Source organism: Cygnus olor, chromosome 6 (genome assembly GCF_009769625.2).
Source record: "Cygnus olor isolate bCygOlo1 chromosome 6, bCygOlo1.pri.v2, whole genome shotgun sequence".
NCBI lineage: Eukaryota > Metazoa > Chordata > Aves > Anseriformes > Anatidae > Cygnus > Cygnus olor.
The window spans coordinates 6,482,199-6,507,257 of NC_049174.1; the positions used below are offsets into that span (position 1 = coordinate 6,482,199).

The 25,059-nt window shown below is 40.2% G+C and overlaps 1 protein-coding gene across 6 annotated transcripts in view; it reads left to right on the forward strand.

Annotated features, from left to right (window-relative positions):
• Positions 1–3,614: 3,614 nt before the first annotated feature.
• NCKAP1 (NCK associated protein 1) overlaps positions 3,615–25,059 on the forward strand; it is a 59,149-nt gene continuing 37,704 nt past the window's right edge. The window contains exons 1-5 of one of the 6 annotated variants that reach the window (XM_040560974.1): positions 3,638–3,861; positions 13,474–13,491; positions 14,600–14,710; positions 24,434–24,526; positions 24,709–24,765. In XM_040560974.1, the coding sequence (XP_040416908.1) occupies positions 3,754–3,861; positions 13,474–13,491; positions 14,600–14,710; positions 24,434–24,526; positions 24,709–24,765 (387 nt within the window). In that variant the 5' untranslated portion in view covers positions 3,638–3,753. Of the gene's footprint in view, positions 3,862–5,070; positions 5,155–13,473; positions 13,492–14,599; positions 14,711–24,433; positions 24,527–24,708; positions 24,766–25,059 lie in introns of those variants that run through there. The other 5 variants (XM_040560975.1, XM_040560978.1, XM_040560976.1 and 2 more) reach the window with 5 other exon arrangements.

A 25,059-nucleotide genomic window follows, 5' to 3' on the forward strand; every position in this document is an offset into this window, starting at 1 on the left:
TATAGAAAGCCATTTGAATGATAATCATTAATCAAATGTCAAATAAATAGTTGTGTTTTAAAAATAATTGTGTAAAGCCTTTTTTTTCCCCCTTCCCTTCATTTAATTTTGCCACACCTGTAAGAGCTATGCTGTTACTGACAAAGCTTGTATTTCCACTTTATTGTTGTGCTTGTTGCTAGACTGGTGAACCCAGATTGTACGATGCAGGCATGTTTTTACAATCCAATAAGCAATAGATCTTCCTACTGAAAACCTATACATAGGCCAGCAGTTTCTACATTAAGTTCCAGCAAAAGTAGTATGACAATATGTACAGCCATTAAAAGCAATGAGAAATTTCTGTTGACTGCTTAAGTGTATACAATCACATTAACTAAGTTTGATCTCAGTAACATCTGCTTTAGCTCATCTGTAGCTGTGATTTCTCCATTCACATATATTGAAGGTTTCTGAGCTGCTTTTCTTTCTGATGCAGTTTCTATGAAATGTAACTTTTCAGTTACATCCTATGGTCCCTAAGAGATGTGCACATTTTCTCCCTCTAATAAGCAGTGGAGTGTTTTGAAGCAAAAGGAAAAAATGCATGCTTTGTAGTTCCAAACTTGACACCAGTCCTGACACTGATTAGCAAAATGCTGCCAGTTATGTGATCAGCAGCATCTTGCGTCTGCGTGGGCAGTAACATCTTCTGTCACTGAGTTCTGAACTCGCCTTTCACATCTTCCTCTGAGCAGAGTTTAGACACACCTACTGCTTCTAATCAGGTCTCAGCACCTTGCTGATACCTTTGCTGAAAAAAACTTGTTTTACTGAGGTTTGTAAGGGACAGTCTGTACTTGAAAACATCTGGTCTACTTGGTCAGGCTTCACTTAACAAAGAGATACTTTTTCATTTTAAAGTATCTGCTTAAATATCAATAGAAAATCATTAAAAGTCCAACTAAACATGTTACAGTGATAATTCAGATAATATTCTATTTAGTAGTAGATATGTACAGCTGCAAGATAGTAAAAATTCCGTGTAAGTATGAGAGATTCTTGCTTACTGATGCTGATCCCTTCCCTATTCTGTTATACAGTATGTTTTCAAGTAATGCAGCTAACTCAGCGTCATTTGCATTAAAAATTATAGCAACCAGGGGTGCTCTCTATAATAGGATTTTGTAAATAGCCTCATGAATAGCATGGGAGTTTAAAACCAGGATGCTCTGCCATTAGTACAAAGGAGAAAGAGTCAGTCATTATTTCCTTCTCTGCCTCAGCCTGTTGTTATCTTTGCAGCATGGAGAGCAATTGTGATTGCTTTCATGTTGAAAACTATGTTAGTAGTTACAGGGAGCTTGAAAGCTCTCCAGCAAGCTCTATAAGCACAAACCTTATCAAAACCAAGTTACCTGGTCTCCATCGTAATCCACAGCTTTTCTACTCATTTCAGGGAGAGAAAGGTTGGGATATTAGAGCACAGATGATTTAATATGACACCCAAAAACTCACAATGAACTGTCACGATGTTACTGTCATTCTACTTGCTAGGCTATATATAAATGACATATTCTGTGACTGTTATTTTTGAAACTACCAGAAGACTGAATATGGCTCAGAAATAATTGAATACAGAATTAAAAATTGGCTGCTACTTGTTTTAGCTGTAGATGAGGAAAAAAAATGCACTCAGCAATAGTATTTCTTATTTTGCAGTGCAACTACACGGGAAACATCTTTATTGTAACTAGAAATAGTAATATTTATTTTTAATGAATTCAGAATAGAAGGAACAATCCTTCTGCAAAGGAAGGATTATTACTATAGACATTTCATTAAACACTTTGACATTACATAGCATTTTATGCTTTATTAATTTAAAGACTGATTTGAACACTTCTGATGTTTTCAATAGGCTCCAGTACTGTAAGGTCAGGTCTAACCCAATTAATCAGTACAGCATTGTTGCTAGGTATTCCCAACTCTTGGACGCAAAGCTGGGACAGAAAATTATCTGATAAAGGCCAAAAAATGAGTCAATAGCAGGCTTAAGATTGGAACTCTAAGTTCTTGTTTCCTGGTTTCATTCTGAATCATAAATTATCTTGTAACTGCTAAAAAGAAGGTCAGCAACAATTTAATTACATTTAGGCTTCTCATGTTCATTTCTATGCTTTCTAAAATCTATTCGTTTAAAACTGCTGAAAGACTGAGGTAATCTGATTCTGATTTATAGTGTAAAAATACAAACTGAAAATTAAACATAAGTATTTATATATATATAAAGCACAGATGGTGGTGCAATTATTTTAAAAAATTAGATTAGAAGGTTAATTCTTAAGCTTCTCTCCCATAAACTAGGTTAGGGAGCCCTTCATGCCAGCTGGCTACTGGCTGCTAAGCAGAGCACAGTCTCAGAGCCGGTATCAGCAGGGCTGGCAGTGAGGGGTAGGTCCCATGGAGGCCTCTCGCTGACATTCACAGCATGGGAACCTCACTCGTACTTCAAATATATGCTTTTAATTCTCGTGGCTTCGAGAGTAAAAATAGTCGGGATGTGACTCATCTGATTGGTGAAATGGCATCTCTCTGAATTTGCTGCGTGGCAATATAGAGCCATGGCTCAGAGAAGGGGCCCAAGCCTCCTCCATTTCGGAGAGCCACCAATGTGTGGGCTGGCTGGGTCTGGGGGGTGGCCGTGCTGTGTTCAGTTTTGGGCCCCTCACTACAAGAAGGACATCGAGGCCCTGGAGCGTGTCCAGAACAGGGCTATGAAGCTGGTGAAGGGCCTGGAAGACAAGTCCTGTGATGAGCAGCTGAGGGAACTGGGGGTGTTTGGTCTGGAGAAGAGGAGGCTCAGGGGAGACCTTATTGATGAACTTCCTAAAGGAAGTTGTGGGGAGCTGGGGGTCAGCCTCTTCTCACAGATAACTAGTAATAGGACTAGGGGGAGTGGCCTCAAGTTGTGCCTGGAGAGGTTCAGCTTGGAAATAAGGAGACATTTCTTCTCAGAAAGAGCGATCAGGCATTGGAACAGGTTGCCCAGGGAGGTGGTGGCGTCACCGTCCCTGGGGGTGTTCAAGGAAAGGTTGGACGTGGCGCTTGGGGACATGGTCTAGTGGGTGACATCGGTAGTAAGGTGAGGGTTGGACCAGATGGTTGTGGAGGTCTTTTCCAACCTTAATGATGCTGTGATTCTATGCACTTTGTCCCTGCCTGCAGGTGCATCACAGGTGCACTTGTGTGGTACCCCACAGAGCGTAGGTGTTGTAATTGGGACAGTGCACGGCACACAACACCCTCCTACGCCTCAGTTCTTGATTTCAGGTGGTTAAGGGAAAAGCACTTTTCATTATGAACTTTGAAGAACGTTCTGCATTGCCCCGAAGTGCGACTTGGAATTGTAACTCACGGCTCTGAAATCAAAACCAACGAAAAGCGAGCTCAAGTGGGTGGAAGGGGTAGAAATGACCGCAGGTCGGTAGAGGTGAGCGGGCAGGGGGCGCCTCTCCCCGGGCCCTCTCAGCGTCTCCGCCGCCGGGCCGCAGGGGGCGGCCGAGAGCGGCACCGCGTGACGGAGGCCGGTGCCTCGCGGAGGCAGCGAGCGAGGCCGGCGGGGAGGAGGAGGAGGAGGAGGAGGAAGAGGAGGAGGAAGAGGAGGAGGCGGCGGCGGCGGCAGCAGCAGCACCAGCAGCAGCGCCGGGCCGGCGGCCGCGCCACGGCGGGGCTGCGAGCGGTGTCGGCGTTGCGGGCGGGCAGCGTGGCAGGATGTCGCGCTCGGTGCTGCAGCCGAGCCAGCAGAAGCTGGCGGAGAAGCTCACCATCCTCAACGACCGGGGCGTCGGCATGCTCACCCGCCTCTACAACATCAAGAAGGTGCGGGGGGCCCCGCCGGGGGGGGGAGGGGCGGGAGGAAGAAGACGGTGAAAAGGACGGACGAGGAGGAGGAAGGAGGAGGACGAGGAGGAGGAAGGAGGAGGAGGCAGCCCCGGGCGGTGGCGCGGCCTAGCCTCGGGCAGGGCAGGGCGGGGAGGGGAGGCCCGGGCCCGGTGACCCGGCGTTGGGCAGACCCGGAGCGCAGGGCCCGGAGCCCCCCAGTCGCCGCTGCGGGGCCTAGGCCCGGCCCCGGGCCCCGTCGCGTCGGCTGCGGCGGGCAGGGGGCTGCGGGAGGGCTCCCGGGGCTCCCCGGGGACTCACGGCTTCGGTGTCGGCCGGGGAGGCCGCGGGAGGGGGCTGGCCCCGCTGGGCCGCCGGCCCCAGCCCGGCCCGGCCTGCCCGCCTCGGTACCCCGGTGGCAGCGCCCCGTGTGAACGCCCGCGTTTGCGTAATGCGGCTCCTCCGGGGGATTTTCAGCCCTGGTTGTGTAGGCCGGCCTCGGACGCGGTGCTCGCTTCCGAGGCTGTTCATCCTGCGGCAAAGAAAACTTCAGCCGCTGCGGTCGAGCAAGGAGCGAGCCCTCGTGGGCTGAGCGAGTCAAAATGCCCGTGCCGTTACGCTGCTGCAGGGTGAGGCGGGTGAAGAGGCCCCGAGCTGGGCACCGTCAGCCGTCAGGGACAGCCCAGGGGGTTGCAGCTCCTGCTTACCCACTGAGAGCTCTGCACCCCGCTTCCCAGCGGGTTGGAGCTGAGGGCTGTGCTCTGCCGGGCTGCCCCACTCCCAGGGGAGACCTCTGCTCCAGGAGGGCTGCTTGGTTGTCCCAAGCACCGGGCTGATCTGACTCAAGCTGGTGTCTCCAGGAAAAAAAGAAGGGTTGTGGTATTCCGAAGTCAGTGCTAATCCAAAGCAATTCCTTTAGTTTGGGGCACTCAAGTGTTTATGCAGATCTTCACCAGCATAAATCAGCTATTCTGACTAAAATATTGCTATCTGGTATCTTCCAGAAATAGAAATGAGGTTCCTTTTAGCTTGCAGTTTTTCATGTTGGAAAACTGCAGCAACTTATGAATGGTGATGGTTCCCTATTTACGAGGAGAAACATCAAAATGTTGAAGTCACTTATGTGTGTATTTGTTGTGCTTCAAGAGAAATGTCAGCTGAAAAAAAGCCCAGCCCAGTGGAATTTTGCCTGAGCGAGGCCCTCGGCCGGCGTGGCCGTGCTTTATGGGAAGAAGGCAGGAAAAGAGGCAGGAGAAGCCAGACCTTGTGACATATAGCTGTGTTTTGAAAACTGTAAGTGTGGGCTCTGTTTGATTACTGGTTTGGGGGTGCTTACAGTGCGTGGTCCAGTGCCTACAGGCAGGTTTCCGCTGCCGTGTTTGGCTGATGGAGCCCTGCGCAGGTTTGTCCATATGGAAGCTCTGCTGGTGTCGGTGAAGTGATGCGAGTGGATGGGCTCTCAGTGTGGGAGCGTCAGCAGTGGAGGTGACAGCAATTTTTCCTGCAAATGCCATGAACTGAGTCCAAAACTGCTTAGGTCTTGCATACGCAGATGGGAGGCATGTCCAAGCAGCTCGGTTATTGCGGGACGTACAGCTTGGCAAATCTGGAGCTGCCCCACGTACAGCACTGCGTATTCAAATGGTGGTTTGAGATCCAAGTAGTTATTTTCTTGAGCTGCAGTAAACACTGCATGACAGTGGTAGCTGGCTGGCTCTAATGGCGAGACCTAGAAGTCTTGAGATTGGTAATTGTTTTATCTCTTGGGAGATCGGCTTCAGCATAGCAGGCTTCCTGCAACACTTTCTTCTCTTCCTCTTTTTTCCTCACTTTTACCCTTTTTGAAAGCAGTTGATTTCAAAACTGCTGCTTAAGGTTTTCATAGCTTCCTCCACAGAAGACAATATCAAAACTCAAGTTAGTAGAGAACTACACAATATGTGGTATTGCGGTTAAAGGAAATGGTTAAGACTCTTTTTAGTAAGAGGAAGTGAGAGGTGAAGCCTTACAGATTGCTGTAGATGCTGTCTAGGGAGCAGAGATTTTAAAGGGTTGTGAATTTTCTTGACTGCTGGAAAATTTTTCTTCCTGGGGAATTACAGAAATTGTTAAAAGCAGTTAGAAACTTGATATTTATACTTCCTTTTCCTATAAAGAATTCAATTTTGATCTTATTTTGCTTATAACTGTTGATTGCTCATCATTTCCTGTTTGCTGACCTCCTGTGCTGTTGTTGTCTTCTGAAACAGTTTAGTTTGTTTTTAAGATAGAGTATCTGAAGGCATGATTTTCTGCCTCTTTGAGAGTGGCATGGAAAATATGAGATGTAGAGTTACTGAAGTAATAGTGGATGATGAGACTAAATTCCTGTTAGATCTGTATGGAGGTGGATTTTTTTTTTTAATTTTTTTTTAAAGGATAACACTTTGCCTGTTGCTTTCAGCTGTCTGTAGCTGCCTTTTGTGCTGGGACTAGTATTGGTCCTGAATTTGAAAATGGTATTATTGCAGTTTCTCTCCTGTTTTTCTCCTTCTGCTTTTTAAGCATTTATCCTCAGGCTAACAATTGTATTATCACTCTTGTTGAGCATTCAACTAAATGTCTATAAATCACACGCAGTTGTTTTTTGTGCTATCCTGCTTTGGGTGAAACTTGAATTTTGTTGTTACCTGTCAGAGCAGACAGACCATGTTGGTATGCTTTGTGTAATGCTGCCAGTACTGTAAAGTGAGCGTATTGTTCAAGAGTGGTTGCAGGGAAATAATCTTATTTTCTATGAGTCAGGGTTTGCTTGTTTATAAACTATGTGGATAACAGAAAGTATTTGCAATAAGAGATTTCATGTTAAAACATCTGAACCATAGACTTAGATCAAATCAAGAGAGTATGATTTTGATGAATGTCAGAGCAGAATGTCACGCTACTTTGAACTGTTCAGAGTAAAAGTTACGGTTTTTGAATTATTTACAGTATATGTTAATCAAAAATGATGAGTCTGTTACTTAGTGTTAAATGCTTTGCTAGCAGTGTTGTTCTGTTATTTATGATACAGGTTTTAACTTTTGTGCAAATTTTTTTTCTTAAAAAGTCATTAGTACAAGATTCACAACTCCTACGATCACATAGTATCTGAAAAATGAGGCTCTACAACAGACTCTTAGATACAAACTGCAAAACCAAACCTAAATAACAGGTAAAGAAGAGAAAAATATTTGCAAGGGCTTTAATTGCCCTTATCTTTACCATTCTAAACCAAAACTTAGTAGAAAAGCCTCTTAAGTGACGGGCAGAGCATGGAGAAATTTCCAGTCTGCAGAGCTCTTAAGTCCGGAAGGGTGTAGGACTGGATCACTTTTTTGACACAGGGCTCTATGCGGGAGTGCAGAGCTTTGAGCTGAGAGGAGAAGCTCACTGATAATCTTGTTCTGAACTGAAAGGTTGGTATTGGAAGGAACAGATTGTCTTCCAGGCTTCAGGAAGTGACTTAGGGTGGGGCAGTGTTCTTAGTGCGATAGATACTAGCGGTTCCTTAAAGGTCGAGATGGCAGTATATGTTGGTCCGTTTGCGTTTATAATCATAGAGGAATGGTCCTGCCCAGCTGATAATAGAGCAGAAAACCTCAAACATGATCAGTCCTGGTGAAGCAAAAAAGCTAATTGCTTTGGTCAGGAAGCAAAAACAAATGGTATCATGTGGTATCATATCACATTTTTTTTCAGATTTAAAATTCAGTCTCTCTCTGCTACAAACAGAAGAAGATACGAGTTTATCATGTACAGATAGTGCCAAACCAAGTGTATTTCTTTCATCAGGGAGGTGACAGGTCGCTCCAGTAAGGACAACTGGGTAGATATTTTACACATTGACCTTAGCAAGGCTGCTGACATTACCTCATCTGATCGTTCGTAAGAACAATCTAAGGAAATAGAGCCTGGGTGAAATTGTAATAATGAAAGCAGACGGACAACCATATTAGGGAGCGGTTACGGAGATCCTGTCGTCAGACTGCAGTCCGACAGGTCTCACTGGGCTGTCCCCTAGCTCTGCTCCAGCCAGTCTCCGCGTTAACAACCTAGGTGATGAATCCAGCCTGCTTATTAACTTTGCAGGTAGAAAACTGGCAGGAGCTGCAGAAATAATGAAAAATGTAATTAGAATTCAGTTTGAGCCTACCAAATCATAGGTATGCTCTAACGAATTTTGGAGGCGGCTGAGCAAGTGTGATTGTAACTTATTTTGTGCTTACTAAAATGTAAAATGGAAGATGAAGAGTAATGAGGCAGTAAGCCTGCAGAAAGTAGTTGGGAGAAGTTAGGGTAAACTTCAGCCAAGTAGGCTGAATTGCAAAAAATAAGGGGAGATTTCGGAAATGTATGAGTAGGTATGTGGTGTGCATGAAGACTCATCTGAAAAGTATGTGATTCAACATGCTCTAAAGTATGTGATTCAACATGCTCTTCAAGAGGGATGTGGACAAAATGCAGAAAGTGCAAAGAAGAAAAGCGAGGATGACCAGAGATGCAGACAACTTGATCCCTTTTAAAAAAAAAAAAAAAAAAGCAGGGGATTTTTTTGAAAAGTAAATTATGATTAATGCAGGGTTTTAAGTACTTAACACTTCTGTAAGGAGAAGGGAAATAACTTGTCCAAGTCAGTATGGGTGCAGAGAACGTGAAGTTCTCTGGATTAAATTGTAGCAAGAAAAGTGCAGGTTATATTTTAGAACTTCCTGATGATCCAGTTAGTTAAATAATGGAAAAGGCTATCTGAGGATGTTTTTGAATATAGTCCATTGGAGACCTGTAAGTGAAGATGTAGCAGATATCTCCTAGGAGCAACAGAGATACAGCTGATCCTGCTTTGGAACAGGAAAGTAGGGTAGGCAATTTTTTGAGGTCTATTCTAGCCTTGTTTTTTCTGGCTTCACGTGAGCTTACATTTAATGGGTTGGATCTCTGAGTACAGAGATACCGGGATTCAAAATGAAGTATATACTGTGGGGTGAAAGTGCAGTATCCTTCAAACTCAACCTTTGTGTGTGAAAATGAAATAACCATTACATTTATAATAATTTTGAGCCATAGTTTGGATAAGTACTAGGCCTATATATATGTCCTGAAATGAGGTAACTGGAGCCTTTCCCCTGTATTCCAGATCCTAGTTGGATCATGGAACAACATGTATGGAATAGGTTCACATTTTATATGAGCAGCATTTATGTAACTGCAAACGCCAGTAAGTGAATTTACTTGGTACAAGATTACCCAAGTGATACTAGAGTAGGACAGTTAAATTTTAGCCATCAAAATATTGAACTATAATAATTTGTCTCTGTGTGACCAGTTAATTTTCGCATCTTCTTTCATAGCTGTTAAGAGGGACAAGGCTTCATTCACAAGGCTTATCTGGGACAAGCCTGTGTATTATTAAACTCAGGCTTCCACAAAACCTAAAATACAACAAAGTGTCTGTGGTAGGATTCATCAGCGATGTTAAAGCAAACGTAGTGTGAACTGTTTCCTAATGTATTCAGCATTCAAAGCAGCTCTTCATCGATTATTCACCTCTCTGTGCTCAATAGTTTTGCTTTTTCAAAATTAGAGATTGTCGGGTGGTAATCTCATTAGTTTTAAATGCATGACATAAGTGGAGAATAAATAATACATCCTAGCTTGCAGAAAGTTTTTGATGAACCTGTCTCTGAATACTTCTTTGCCATGTGTTAGTATAATTTTGTAGGATGCACGGCCACAAACCAGGCATTGAAGCTTACAGATAAACTTTAGGGTGAAGTCTTTAATGTCAGCAGCTAGTACAAGGGGAGAATGGTTTTACTGCACATGCCTTTCCTGTGTGTCAAGGGAATGTGCTGTAGTAAGCTGTAAATGGTTCACACAGGAGTTTTTCCTTTTTTAATGCTAGAAATCTTAGTGTATTTCTATTTTCTAATGAAAGTTATTAGCTCGGGGATGGGAGGTTGTTTTTTTTTTTCTTGCTGTCACAGAAATTCCATCTATTTGCTGGTTAAATTTGCAGTGCTTTTTAATGCAGATTCACTCATAAATGAAAATTGAAGGTGGGGTGATTTGCTGACCAAGATTACTTTGGTGTCTGTTGCCACCAGTGGAAAGAACTGTGCTCAGGAGTATTTTACCTCAAGTCTGCAGTTACAGTAAAATCTAGTTCTCTTAAAGTAATAAAACCATGTTCAACTGCTGCAAAATACGACTTGTTTTATGATTGTCTTCTGATACTGACAGTTTGGAGGGTGAAAAATAGGAAATACCAATTCAAATGATAACTCTCTGCTGGCCCCGTTTCTCCTTTTTTTTTTTTTTTTTTTGGGCAACAACCCTGCTAATTAATTGGAATAGATTGGCTTTAGCACTAAAAAGAAAGGTATAAAAGCGATTTCCATATGACACGAGCTTAGGCTTTTTTATTCATGGTGTAACTCAGGTGTGTTTCCCTATGCTCTTATGTGAGCACATGTCACAGGTCTATGCAAAAAAGGCAGGAACAAAGCTCATTATTTGCAATGCAGTTTTGCACCCATACGCTGTGCCATGCCACTGGCTTTGGACGATTGCCTGAACGTAAACTTAATTTGTGTGATATCAGCTCGCTTTGTGGAGGAATTATGTTGCTGGATCTTTTATCATCATTGTCCAACACCCTCTGTCCTCAACAAGGAAGTGAAATGTTAGGCTTTGATTTTTGCAGTGGTAACTCTAACTGTATTGGGGCAAAAGATCTCTTTGGTATGCCGCTTAAAGTAGGTGTACTGTGGTCTGTGGGCAGCTGTACTGGATTCTGGGCCGTTCTTCAGGGACTGCTTACCTTAAATGTAGAACTTAAGCACGTTTTTGTTGCTGGGTGCTTCCTTGTAGGATGCCTCTTAGAGAGCGCCACCTAGAAAATGAAGCTTTGTAGTATTCTTCATTTTCAAAGTGACAATTGTATAGAAGAACCCTAATAGCCTCAAGTGAAGAATAACCTCAATTTTGTTTAATAATAATAATATGTTGTTTTCCTGAGAGAGGAAAATGTTGCTTTAGTTCATAAGGCATGGCATAGTGGAACAGTTCTGAACGCTTGATGGAATTTGGTCCACCTTGTCTGGAACGATGACCTGTGCATATGATGGCAAAGAAGTAGTCTGGGTAATGAATCCCCTGTAGCCGTAGAAATCGCGTTGTTGTTGTTAGTGTTGGATGCACCGAGTCGGATCAAGAAAAGATGCTTACTTGGTTCAGCGCTGGTCATAATAGGGTACCGTTCTGAAGTGCTGTGGAAAGAGATGATGCCTAATTTGATAGAAATCCAGTGTCTGAGTCCTTTTTTAAAAAAATAATTATGTAGATCAGTCTTAATGGTAGCTTTGCATCGTCTTTTTTATCATAACTGCTTGGCAGCTGTTGAATAATGTACAAAAGAATTTGGAGATGGCTGTGGGGAGATTCTGAGCGTGTAGTATTTCGGGCCTGAAGGGGCTGGAATCCCATAGCTTCTGAGAGCTGTATGCCATGAATGTTGCACGACCAAGACCGTTTCAACTCTGGATTTCTTTTTAATGCTCAGACATGTAGCCATTCTGTTGCTTTTAAAAAAGATAAGAAATGAAAAAAAAAAAAGGTTATTGCAGCCCACTTGGGGGAAGAAGTGATTTCTGAGGCTGAGAATGAACATTGAGTGTTGGTGCAGTATTCCTGTTGAACTGCTGGAGATCTGTATGTGGCAAAGTGATTTTTGTATGTCATTCCACAGCGTGCCTGCCTATTGCAATATTGACAAGGGATTCGTATTAATAAAAGCAAAACCCACCTTTCTTATCTGCATTCTACCCACGACCATTGCCCTCAATGTCTTTGTTCTTTCTACAGTGCAAAACTGTGGTTAGGTGCCTTACCACACTTCTACAATTGTGCAGAAAAGTACGTCCTCTAGGACGGGGGTTTGTCTTTTCATGCCTGTACGCTTTCTAGAGTGAACTGTCCTGAGCATGAGCCTTGTAGGTCTGTATGCAGTTTAGGAAAGGTTTGGCTTATACAGACTTTGCAAGCCATGTTGAATGCAGGTGACAGCATGGATGGAAAATGTATGGATGAAAGAAAGCTGGTAATCAAATAAGTAAATAGAGTTGTTAGAAGTGGGCTGAGCTGCTGGAACAGTCCACGTGGGTAGGCTCGCCCAGCTTCCTGCAGGTGCAGCTTGGGCGAACAATACTTCCAACCTCCCATCTTGCAGAAGTCTTCTTTCTACTCTGTGGATTAATCTCGTATAGTAGAGTACTGGAGGAAGAATTACGTTTGCTCTAAGTGTGAGGATAGCAAACACGATGGAAAGGAACAAAGCTGTCTCTCACATATTCGTATGTATTTAGGGGTTTGCCACTTAGGCTGTGGGTAATATTTGTCATTGCAAAGAACCGAGTTCCCGAAACCTTGTGAGGATGTTGGTGTTAGTATTTTCAGATATTTGTTTCCGTGTGAATAATCTGCATGCAAGGGCCTGGATAGAACGTCATTTCTAGAATAGTAAACCTTTGATTTATAGGAGGAAAACACATCTGTTGCTAGGAAGAATTAAGAAATAGTGTATGTAGAAGTAATGTTGGAATTCAGACTGAAAAGTTTAGGAAGTCAGCGATGGCAAGATGAACATTTTTCATCTCCTGTATGAGAGCAAGCACATTCAAATTGGAACACAGGTATATGTTGTCTGCTAAGCTCTTTTCCTAGTTTGTAATACTTCTTTTGGTAGAGAAAGTTACATAGTGTGTGGCAAAGCTGGTAAATTGCATTCATCTGACACAGCTTTTGAGAAATCCATGACATCTAATTAATTAAGACTTCATTGAAGAGCGAGTTGTTTAATTTTTGAAACCTATTTATAGTATGATCTTTACTTTAGAAATTGTGTCAAGACTTTAAAGTGTGTATAGAAAAGTCCCGTGGCACACATTGTTTGCTCTTGCAAGAACATGAGAGCAACTATTTCATATCTAGTCAATGATGTGAACGTTGCTGAATTTGTTATAAATTCCTCTTGGAGTGTTATGGATGTAACTTTTAACAAAATTTAGTATTCGTTTTGGGAAAAAAACTAGCAAATGTAAGACTTTGGGTATTAGAGTAGTACATTAGCATATATTTTAATGGTCATGTACTGCAGGCAGGAGTTTTAGAAACTTACAATAATGACTCTTTTTGTTTTGTTTTTTTTTTCTTGGCTACCGTTTCTTTTTCAGGTATGTAAAACTTCACTGAGTTTCTCTCCTTTTTCCCCCTGTAGATGCATGTGATGTTTAACTCCTTTTTTCTCTCCCTACCTGAACTTAAGTTTGGAAGTACTATTAGCAGTTACATGTTTCAGCATATACTCAGAGCTTTGTACAATAGTAACTAAAAAGTACGTGTAAATGTGTTTGTGAGTACCAAAATAATCACTATCCAGTAGAACGTGTGCAGTCTATAGTAACAGACGGTCTTAATGTTCTCTCGGATGTAGGTAATAGTGTATTAGTTCACTTAACTGTAACGTATTTTAGAATTTAAGAGTCATTTGTTTATATGTAATTTTTCTCTCTTTTTATTACAATGCTTTCCCAGCAAGGACAAGTTTGGAAGGTTTGCAAAGCTTTTCACCTTCCCTTTGCCCGCTTGCCCGCTTTCAGAATCGGTCTCATACTCCATGACTTCTGTCTCTACGGTCTGCAACTCAGCCATAGAAATCGATGTGGAAAGTTTAAATGAGCTGCCATTTGAGTTCACTGTGTTGCGTAGAAACGCATAGCATGTAATTTAGTTTTGCATGAGACACTGAACTTCTTTGCAAATCCCTCTGAGGACTATAAAGCTGAACACACGTTTGAAAGAAAATACAATTTGAGCACCAATTTTGTTAGGTTAATAATGCTGCTTTTAAGTATGTTTCTCCCAACTAAAGCATATAGCATGGCTTGTTAGGGTAGTCGAGAATAAGTAGTGTGTCTGACAGCATGCACTGCAGCTGGCAAAAGTAGGTTCTTCATCAGTTGCTTGTTCACTGAACCTGTTCTTCTGATATGTCCGCGTAGGCTCTTTAAAAGACTTGACATTTAGTTGTGACTTCTGTTCAAATCGAAATTTAATGAAATTTCTTGAGTGCTGCTTTTAAAGCACAGCTTATGCTTCTGTAGGAATAAAGAGAATGAGCAAAACATTAGTTCCTAATTTAAGGAAATAGGGCATTTTAGGCAAGTACTGGTGGTTTTATTGTGGGATGGAAAGCTCTCTTGCAGTTAACAATTTAAAGAAAAATTAAATGCAGATTGGTGGTGGGGCTTTTTAGTTTTGTTTCACAAAGGATAGTCCTCCACAGATGATGAAATGATTGAATTTTCTAACAGTTTATTAACTCCAGATGAATGAATACAACACTACCTCAAACCAGGAATAGCAGTAAAAAGAAAACGTATTTTTCTTTCTTTTAGGATTGATTTTTTTCCCCTCACTGCTGTTCTGCACTAACTGCTTTGATACTTCCATGCATCTTTTTCAGTAGAAGAGCATCTCTGTACTGTTTCCCATTGCATATTTCAGCTGTGACAGTCCCTGCACTTTGCCTCTCATTATCACCTGCTCACTTAAAACAAAACAAAATCTTTCTAGTTTGTCTTCAGATTTGCAACTATCACTTTACTTTAGATGGATGATTGTGTTTTTTTATTTCATTTTGTATTGTATTTTTTTATAGGCATGTGGTGACCCCAAAGCCAAACCATCCTATCTTATTGACAAAAACCTGGAATCTGCTGTCAAATTCATAGTCAGGAAGTTTCCAGCAGTAGAAACACGCAACAACAATGTAAGTAACTAAATGGCTATACAAATACTATTCTTTTTGGTACTGTTCAACATATGTTGCTTGGATCTTAGAGGTTTTGTGTGTTCTTAGAAAACATCTGACACTGGCAGTCATACTTGGAATACAGTTGTTGATTCAAATGCCCAACAGTTGTTGATTTGGATGTCTGACAAGATACTATAGAATGAATTAACTCCAAAGTTAGAATATTATACTGTAATTCTATCTTCTTTTTGATTAGGGTTTTCTTTTTACTTACTCTTTGTTCAATTTCAAAGAGTTATCAATGGGAAATAATCCTCCACAAAAATCTAAATTTATGTCCTGCCTTACTTTGATAGCAGAAATTGTTGGTGACATTTTGATCGTGGAAATTTGAAGTTGCATAACATTTTGTGATGAGACCTCACCAGCAGATCAGTAAAAGCCGACTGACTGAAAAATGGGAAAATGTACCACACAGGTGTTCTTGCCTGTGGGGGCAGTCTCCATGGGAATAAAGAATGTGTTAGTATGTAGGAGAAACCTTGCAAAGTACAAAAACACGGATCCCGAGGAAATATAATTATTTCTTTTTCAGATGTGGTGAGTTCAGTTGCAATAGGAAATCATGCTTCACCCTTCTGAGTGATCCAGTATTGCTGAATATGACTTTGTAGTCTTTTGGGGGTAAATAAGGTAATTAGATTACAGGTTACAGGTGTCTTTTGGCAGGTGATGAACATTAGTTTCTCTGTTTCAATTTGAAAGTAAAGGGAAGGATTATTTTTTTTTAACTGCTTATATTTCTTTCAAAAGGTGGAAAGTGGAGGTAGGTGATGGGGTTTGCATGTTCCCTGCATGCAGTTACTTGCATGTATGCTTGAGACGTTTAGGCTTGCTTTAAGCATTCTGGTTTCTGCAGAGTGGTAGTGGTAGTAGCAATGGGAATAATTAGTTTCTTTTATAATACCTTCTAGAACTCCCATGCAATGTCTCCAGTAATGCCAACACACAAAATCAGAAAAACTCTCCCTTATGGTGGAACTATTTCAGTGACAATGTGCTTTCTCATTTAGAACTTACTCATGTTTTGTACTGTTTAATATTGCTTGTCTTTATATTGAATATGATTGTGTTGCTAACAAATGCAGGCAATTCTTTATCAAATTTACATGAACAGTAAATACTTCAAACCATGTTCTGTAAGTGCTTCTGTGTTCTCTACGCTTCTGTGGCAGACTTATTAAAAACAAAAGGTTATTATGTACATAAGAACTTGTTCAATGCAATAATGTGTATGCTCTAAGAGTCCTCCAGTTGTTGACTATGAATTTAGAGCTTAAATAATGATACTGAAGGATTTGTTACGGTGAAGTTTATGGAAGTTGATGACAGCTAATTTGAGGTATTTTGACAATTCCGTTTTTTAAAATAGGACACACTCATATTGTTTCCTCATTGCCTTGTGTTTATTTACCATGAGGCAGCCAGGCCTGTGTTTAACGAAAGCAATGTTATTAAGCAAAGTTATCAAAAGCCTACAGTGTATCTTTGAGCACAGTTTAAACCATGGATTTTGTCTTGCAGCAATAGGCAACTGGGGGCTTTCCCTCCCTGTGGACTCAGCAGACAGCAGTTTGCTTTTCTTAAGTTATTTACACGTTTTTCTGTGGAGCATTGTATCTTCCAAAAGAAACCTTTACCCATAAGAGGTACCTACTGAGGCAAAAGCCGTGTCATGTTGCAGGGAAGGTTCACAAGTTTGAAGTGAGATGAACTTTTGTTCATAAAGCTTAGGTTCAAAAAGGCGTAAGCATCTAGCTCCGAGTCAGGAAGAGGCTGAGCTTCCCTCCTTGCTCTGTCTCCTTTCTCCCACTGGCCAAAAACCAGCTCACTACAAATTAGAACGGCAGACCAATAAGTTCCTTCAGCAGGGAAACACGCTTAGGGATTGAAAAGGGCAAAAAGTTTATTGGCGCAGGGAGACATCAGTTCATATTATTGAGGATAATTAGAGGGGAAATAGTTGAGAAATCACAAGCTGTGTCCTTGCGATGAAAACTCCAGGACAGCCTTTCAAGGATGATTTTTGGATTTTGTACATTCAATTGCAGCAGTTGCTATTGCTTAGCATTGTGCATCTGCACAGTTTGTAATGCCTACTGATACATCAGTAGGTAATGTTGCCAAACAAACAAGCTTGCATTCAGATAGAGAATCATCAGTACTCGCTTTTTGGATTTTTTTTTTTACCTATTCTTAGCTGTTAGATTGTTTTTTCTCACATTCCATCATGTATAGTACTGTGTGTGTCAGAGGTGAAGACCATGTTTTATTGAGGAGTATGAACAGTCTGCACTGTAATTAAATGGATGCCTGATCTTGAAATGTGTGCATTTTATTCCTGTGTAACCAGTGGTTCTGTTACATTTACCATGGATAGCTTTTACATTTTCATTGGTAAAATCCATGGCTTCTGGTTGTGATCCACCTTCAGTGTTTGGCTTGCTGAGTCAGACTAGATTCATGCCTGACAATCGCTGCAGTAGCTTCAATATTGCAACAAGAGTGAACGTTTGAGCAGTTAAAATAAAAATGAAGCATCCAATGAATCCTTGCTGACCAGGCTGGAAAATTAAGTGGAGTAGTCTGTCTTCCAAAAGATTGATTATAGGTAACTGTGGAGCTCATCAGTTCATAACTCTCTCTCTCTCCTTCTGTCAGAGGGCAGTCCCAGTGATCTTACACTTGGCCTTTATTCTCCAATCACTGTCTTGAGCCATATAACCTTGTAAATGGGTAGTTTGAAGACTGAGCTCTTAAATTAACTGTTGCGGCTGTTGGCCAGCAAGGTAGCATTGCTTTACGGAGTATGAAACATGCTATTGTGTAAATAGTGATCTGAAGGATTGACAAAGAGAAGCTGGAGCACTTCAGAGTGGTATTTGAAAAGGAAACTATATAACAAAAAATATCTGCTTTCTGTCTTTGGGAAATCCTGGTATTGATACTTACTTTAAATTGACTTAATGTTTGTTTCAGAGAAGTCTTCTAAACTGGAGAAGCCCTCCCAAAGCTTTGCAGCTCCACCATTCTGGGTCAGATCAGTGAGCTGGTTGTGTTACAACTGGCACAGGGGAATTTATTTGTACTGAATTTCTTTGATTGGCTTCAGAAGAGAAGTTCCTCAGTAAGGGACATGGAAGCGGTCTGATTTTTCTGAAGTGTTTTAAGGATGTATCCTCTTACAAGGTGTATGGGTTAAGTGCTCACTGTAGACAAATCTGAGAACATCCCGGTCTTCCCAAAAGTGTAGGAGGACGTAAAAATGACTCTTCTTAGCCAGTGCTAACATTTAATTACATTGCAAAGCAGGAATAAAGCACTTCACAATCAGGTAGTGGAGATGAAGGGAGAAAAGACATAGATTTTCTGTAGATTGTGGGTAGGAAGTGAAAATCTACTGTCTGCGTAGGTAAAGCTCTGTTTTATGTAATAAAGCTAGCCTCCTTTCTGCTTTCCAAAACAGCACATATGGGAAGTAGTGAGGATTTCTGCATTTTTTCCCGAACATATGTTGTTCTACTCACGTTGCTCCTGAGCAATTTTCCTGTAGAAAACCTTCCTGTATTTTGAAATGTGTTCTGGTGATGTTGAGCCTTAGTCATTGCTTAACAGCCAGCAGAGCAGTGAGACCTTCCTCCCAAGGAGTGCTTAGTGGGGGGGGAATGTCCATGTTTTCCAGCTCCTGTTAATCTAGATTTGCTAGTAGCTACATTCCCAGTACTGTGCTTATCTCTTCAGATGGGTTTTGTGCTGACTGCCCACTCAAATCCTTGAGATAGGGGAATACCTCCCAGCTGACCAATCCAACTGTATCTGCTGCTTTGTGCCAGTGGGGACTGGAAATAAGATCAGATGAGAACACAGTGCAAGCGGTGAGCCCGCTTCTGGCCTGCGTGGGTTAGGGTCTGTCCACGTGAATTAGTTCACTCTGTTTTTATTATTGTTCCTTGGTGTTTTGGCTTCTTCCTTTTAGATCCCAACAGGTATGCCTGGGCTGCTGGCTGTCCCTTTCCCACTTTCACTTTGGAGTGACCTGGTTGCATAGCAAGTTGGTTGCACAGCCTGTGGGAGAGGTGCTGCAGGCACAGGGTGGCTGGCCGTCCTTGGCTGAAGCTTACTAGATGACATTAATGCATGCCTTTATTAAATGTTTTCTTGTATAATTAAATTGTTTAAATATGGGCTTTATAATCAACCTTGATATTAATTTGTGATAGGTTCTTCCAATATTTTTTCCTTTTCAAAACACAATACAAATAAAAAACATTTTTTTAACTTTGATTTTAAAATTACTTCTTTCAGGCCCTGCGAGTACAGTGCCAATAAGCAGGTGTTGGTTGGTTGCTTGCTTGTTTTTAATGAAGATCTTAGTATTATCATTTGCACAGTGCTAATGAAGATAATCCTGGAGTAGTTTTTCATCCAAGGGAATTTCTAGGTCTTAGCTTTGCTGCGTCATGTATTAGTAATACTTCTTCATGAAAAACTAATCATTTACTTTCCAGGAAATGGTAAGGTATTAACACCTACGGCAGCTGTTTTTTAAAAGTCAGGCAACTTAAATCCCCCTAGTCAGTAAACTCAAGACTAAATCTGTTTCTCCAGCTTTCTGGAGTGCTGGATTTCTTGCCTGGGAGACAATTTTTTTTCAGACACCTTATTGTCTAAGCAATAAAAAAACAAGTACCTGTATGCCACCACAAAGCTACCTGGCTTCCTGGCCAGGAAGACGGAAACCCTTTCTGGGTAAGAGGATGCTGTGCTCTCCTTGCATGGCTGCTTGTTCAGCTCCTGTGCTGCTTGAGGAGCCTGCAGCGCTGGAGGCACCACAATGAGATGGGCTTCCCTGAGCTCCCCAACGCAGTCATTTAGCTTACAGGAGATGCCCTGTGTGAGTAAAGTAATCCGAGTAACAACTGCTTTCTCTTCAGCTTTGCACTAGCCATAGTGTTTTCTACTGGTGGTTGTGATGATACTATTTCAGAAGAAACTGTATATTCTGTGCAACAATTAAAATTTTATCTATATATTTCCTAAGAATCATTCCAATATGAATTTCTCTGCTAATGCCTTACTCTGATACACTCCTGCCTTCTGTTTTAATTTTCTATGCAGTATTATGTCTGATGTCTTCAATTCTCACATGACTTCACAAGTTAAAGTGGCTTAGGCTTTAACATATCGGAAAATATTAGGTAGTAATTTTCAAATTAAGTCTTTTGGAAGTGAACATTTTTATTATTTTTCATTAGCAATCCCAACAAGTAATGTGAAATGTTAATTTCTCTTTATGACAGTTCTTTTTGGTGAACATTTTAAAGTAATTTATTTTTCTTGAAAACTGTAAGCCCTCTTATAAACTGATGTTTATTCGTGGTTTAACCCTTGATTGTGCATGACTTTGAGATGGAGCAGCGTCCAAACACAATTTCATTTTATCACTATTTGTAATAAATTATTGTATTATACTGCTGTAAGTGAAATCAGTCCTTATGAGTCACTTGCCAAGGTAAGCCAAACTTGTAATGTGGCTCTTGTTGCTTAATAGCATATGCAGTACTTGCAAAAGAACAAATGTGTGTAACACTTAAACTGTTTGCTTCATCCATTCACATCAAAATCTTATTTTGATTTGATGATTGAGAACTTAACAGCTTGGCCATTAAAAAGAAAACAACAAAAAAAAGCACCACAAGCTCATTAGTACCTAAACACTGTATTAGTTATTCAGTGTTACTGAAATGGCATTTCAAAATTAGTTTTCATGCATTTTGAATGAAGAGTTCCTTCATGATTTCATGCTATAAATATAAGTATGCAAGTAGCTAGACTTCTGTCCCAAACATTTATCTGTACAACATCATGGCAGAGCACTTTATTCCACAAACAGTTGCCACAGTGACATCAAGACCTGTGACCATGCTTTGGGTGATACAGTAATACATATTGAGCTTACTGTAGGAATTAATGCAGGAATTAATGTAAAATTGAGGGAATGGGGAAACTGTCCCTTAAGACTGACTGGTTGGTTGGTTGGTTTCTGAAGAGGAGCCTCACTGCCCCCAAAGTACGTTGACTGCCATTATTGATAAGGCGGTCAACCTAGGGACAGTAACAGTTGTGGAGGGTCATGGGTGGTTATTTCCTTTTCAGAAGAGCTGCTTTAGTACTAGAAGCTTGAGAACAAACAAAAAGTAGATCATATGGCACAAATGCATTAGTTAGTAAACATGTTAAATATTGTTACATCTTTTTTATTTGCAGTCTGCCACTTTAGAGCCTGCTTTTAATTGGAGATCATAAAATCGAGGACACATCCATCATTCTACAGTTAATTTACAGAATTTAAAACTTTTTCTTCATTTAGTTACATCCATCTTCTTTCTCTTCATTGTTCTGCTATGGCTTTTGTCGATGCAGAATTTTGTTCCAAGGAATTGAATCTTTGAAGTCTTGAGTCTAAAACCCTACACATGGCAGGCATATTTAATAAAATAAATGACAGCAAGAATACTGGCAGACATTACTTTCCCTGTATCCCACAAATTTTAATAGTCAGAATTTGTAGTAGTGCTTTTTGGGACATATGTGTCAGCTGGGAAGATGAAGGTGGTGGTGTGTTCTCTGAGGGGATTGTAGTATCTGTGGTGTTGGTTTATAGAAAACAAATAGTGTTTAATGCAGGAAAAATGTCGATGTAAGAAGCAGAGAATTCCCTTCCCTACTGACTACTCCTGGATCATGGAATAAGACATTTGTTCACATGCCGTTGTTACCAGTCAAATAAATATGATAAAATAGTTACAGAAGGACAGTTATCCTGTTTTTCCACACAGCTCTCTGAACAACCTTTCCAGTTGTCTTATATTTTTCCTGTGTTGTTACTCTTGTCTCTGAGCATTCATACAAGCTTTAAGTGATGTTGCAATTCCTGATTTGTTTATTGCTTCTTTTAATATACTTTCTCTGTGAACACAATCAATTACATAAAGACTTAGGGGGGTTAATATGAAGAAGGAAAAACACAAGACAACTTGGTAAAGGTCAGTTCCTGTCCTGCAGATAATGTGCTTCACAAACTGTCAGCTTCAGTCTCTGGTATTCAAAATCCCAATTTCTAAATAATATTCCAATATGACTGGAGAGGTGGTATTTTGTCAGCAGAAATGATTTCATATAAATGGTTTCAGATTTTTTCTGATCTTGCTCTAGTTCTAAAATTTCTACAGCTTTTCATATGTCTTAAATCTAACCTTCTTCAGGAAAACAGTGTTATCCTTTTGGGTAGGTTTTGTACTTCCAATTCCGTAAGAAAAGTAAAACTCTTACATCTGACCAATCACCAAATCATTTATCTATAGTTAAAACAATCTTGTGGTGATATTAATGTTTTAGGAGTTACTTCTTCAGCTTATCCTATTTTAAAACGTTTGCTGAATATTACAATCAAAAGTGTTTGCTGATAAATGAGAATTAAAGCTGAGGAAAACAGCCTTAAATCAAACACAGAACCATATAGCACCCGATGCATCTAAACAGCTGTTAGAGAATTGGTAATGGAAAGTTTTGTTGCAGTGGGTGTGGAAAGAGCTACACCCGCATTCCTGAGCGATAAAAATGCAAATAGGCATCCAAGACACTACATGCTGTAAACTACTTTTAAATCTCACTGTTGGGTCTGCGTTGTGTGAGTTGAACTTTTTGCACCATCCTTACCTAACAGATTGCAGTTGACATATTATTTTATTTGGATTTTTATACTGCAAAGAAAAACTTGCTCCTACCTTCTTAAGCCTCAAAGCTCAAAGAACAATGAGCTTCACTCTGTAAGGATGCTGTAGTTTTGTTTAAATATTTTTGGGAAGATAACTAGGAAGGTAACTAGTTAACAGCACACAGCAGCAATGCCTTAATTTGTGGGGGAGTGTAATTAATACCTCCCGATACAGTTTTATTTAATGAACAACTTCAGATAATTTCTGAAAATAACTTACTGCTCTTGCAAGCACGATTTCCAGCACCGCCTCCTGTAGTGCCATAACTCCCCACTCCGGGCACTGCGGCCTCAAAGCAGTCTTGTCCTAACCACAATGTGTAGGTGCCCTATACAGCACCCTACTGCTGTGATGGTCTCATCTTAGCATTGCCCCCTTCCTTTGACTGAGTTAGGATTGCTCTAGGAAAAAGGTGTTAAGCCACATGTGCACTTGCAATGCCACTTTTTTTCCTCTCTGCACTCAAGTACACTTATTTCTGAACGGTATCCTGTAGTCTGGTACTGAAAATTCATGAAATGACTCCTCAAATTCATGCAGTTCACACTTGTGTTAGTTACACAGAAATAAACCCTGTTTTTCTTAGTATTTTAAATGCAGATTATTTGCAATAAATTTTTTAAGCATCTTGGGTTAGGCTGAAGACTAAACCCAAACATTTTAGGCAATTCACTTTGGTCGTGTAACGACTGTGGACTAATGAAGCAGCCCTGAAAGTACAACGTCCTCACTCCTCTACGTACAATGATTATGGGTGCTTCATTTTCTGAGCACAAGACAGCTGAAGTGTAAAGTTGGTAGCAAATTCGTACAAAGTGTCAAAGTAGAGCTCAAAGGACTGTTTGAAAACTGATCTTGTACTGCTGCCATTTGAATGGCAATAACCTATTTCCTAGTAGATGTGAGTATCAGGAGAAGTCACAAAAGGAATGCATTTCATTTTATCCAATCTTGAAAACAAAACAATTTTTTTTTTAAATAATTGATTTCTTTTGCTCGGAATACAACCCTGTTTAACTTGACCAGTCTTTAATTTAAAATGTTACAGATGCTTTGGGCAATTTTTCGTATTAAGTGTTATAAGATTGCTTTTATTCACTTCAATTCACATATCAAGAGAGTAATTAGTAACTGGATTGTAATCATTTAAGTGAGCAGTCTGGCTGCAAGAAAATTATGAAAAAAAAAGGAAATTAAATGAGATTTCTTCGTCAGATTTAAAATAATAATAATTCATGTGGACTATTTTGCGCCTTTGTATTCACATTTGCCTCTTCCATTTTATCCACCAGTGTCTAATGCTAGTGTTTTGCTTCTTTTTTTTTCTTTATTTTGTTGCTTTTGTTTGATTGTATTATTGTGTTATATGGAACTGGTCAAAGAACCGTTACTGTATTTTATGTTTGTATCTACATTTTATTTTGCATGCTTAACGTGGCTTTGCCTGGATATTCTTTTTGGTAAGTTCAGACTTTAAAAGCATAATGTTTTTCTGTAGTAAAATTTGTAACCTGCCACCTTTTTTCCCACCTCGAGTAACGTCATTATTTTTTTACCATACTGATTTGTGCTCACGTACTGTTCTGCTTTTGCTAATTTTACACACGATAACACTGTTTTCCTAACTATCCATTTTCGTCTCTAGTTGAGCTAAACAATATTACTTTGGTACTAATGTATACTAATTTGATTTTTATCTGCAGAGTATAGTCAGCAGCTATTAAATGACCCGTTTTGAGAAGTTTGTGTGCATTTAAGAGACACACAGAACCTCAGGCTTAGAAAACTATGTTAAGATTTATTTATATGTCCTGGTGGTTAATCTGCATCTCTCAGGTATTATTTTTCAGCTGTCTTTCAAGATCTCAGAACTGTAAACATGTTTCTGTTTCTCTTCTAGCAACAGCTTGCTCAGCTACAGAAAGAAAAATCAGAGATTTTGAAGAACCTGGCATTATACTACTTCACATTTGTTGATGTAATGGAATTTAAGGTAAGGTACAGCACGTATGTCACATCAGGCTTCTGGTTTTTATTTGTGAATGAATACTTCATAGTGAAACATTTGAACTCGTAGATATGTTTTTTTTTAAAAAATCAACATAGTCCTGGTCACTAAGCATAGCAAAGTGATTTACTTAAATCTCTTTAAAATGATCCCTTTTGTTTTTCAAGGACCATGTTTGTGAGCTGCTGAACACTATTGATGCTTGCCAAGTCTTCTTTGATATTGTAAGTTTCTGGGTTTAAATTTTCAAAAGCCACTTAAAAATGTTTCTGATCCAAGTTCTGCATGGACAGTTAAAAAGACGTTTATTTTAGCTCAAGAAACATGACATCTCCAGTTATAAACACAAGAGAAATACAAGTACCATAATGTTCACATCTCTAACTTTCATAAATAGCGTAAAATCTCCTGAGTACTTTTAAACAGGCTAATTATGGACAGTAGTGACAGCAAAATGCAGACTGTATTTTTTGCACCATTGCTTCTGCTAATTAATTCTTAGAGATTTACTGCAATCT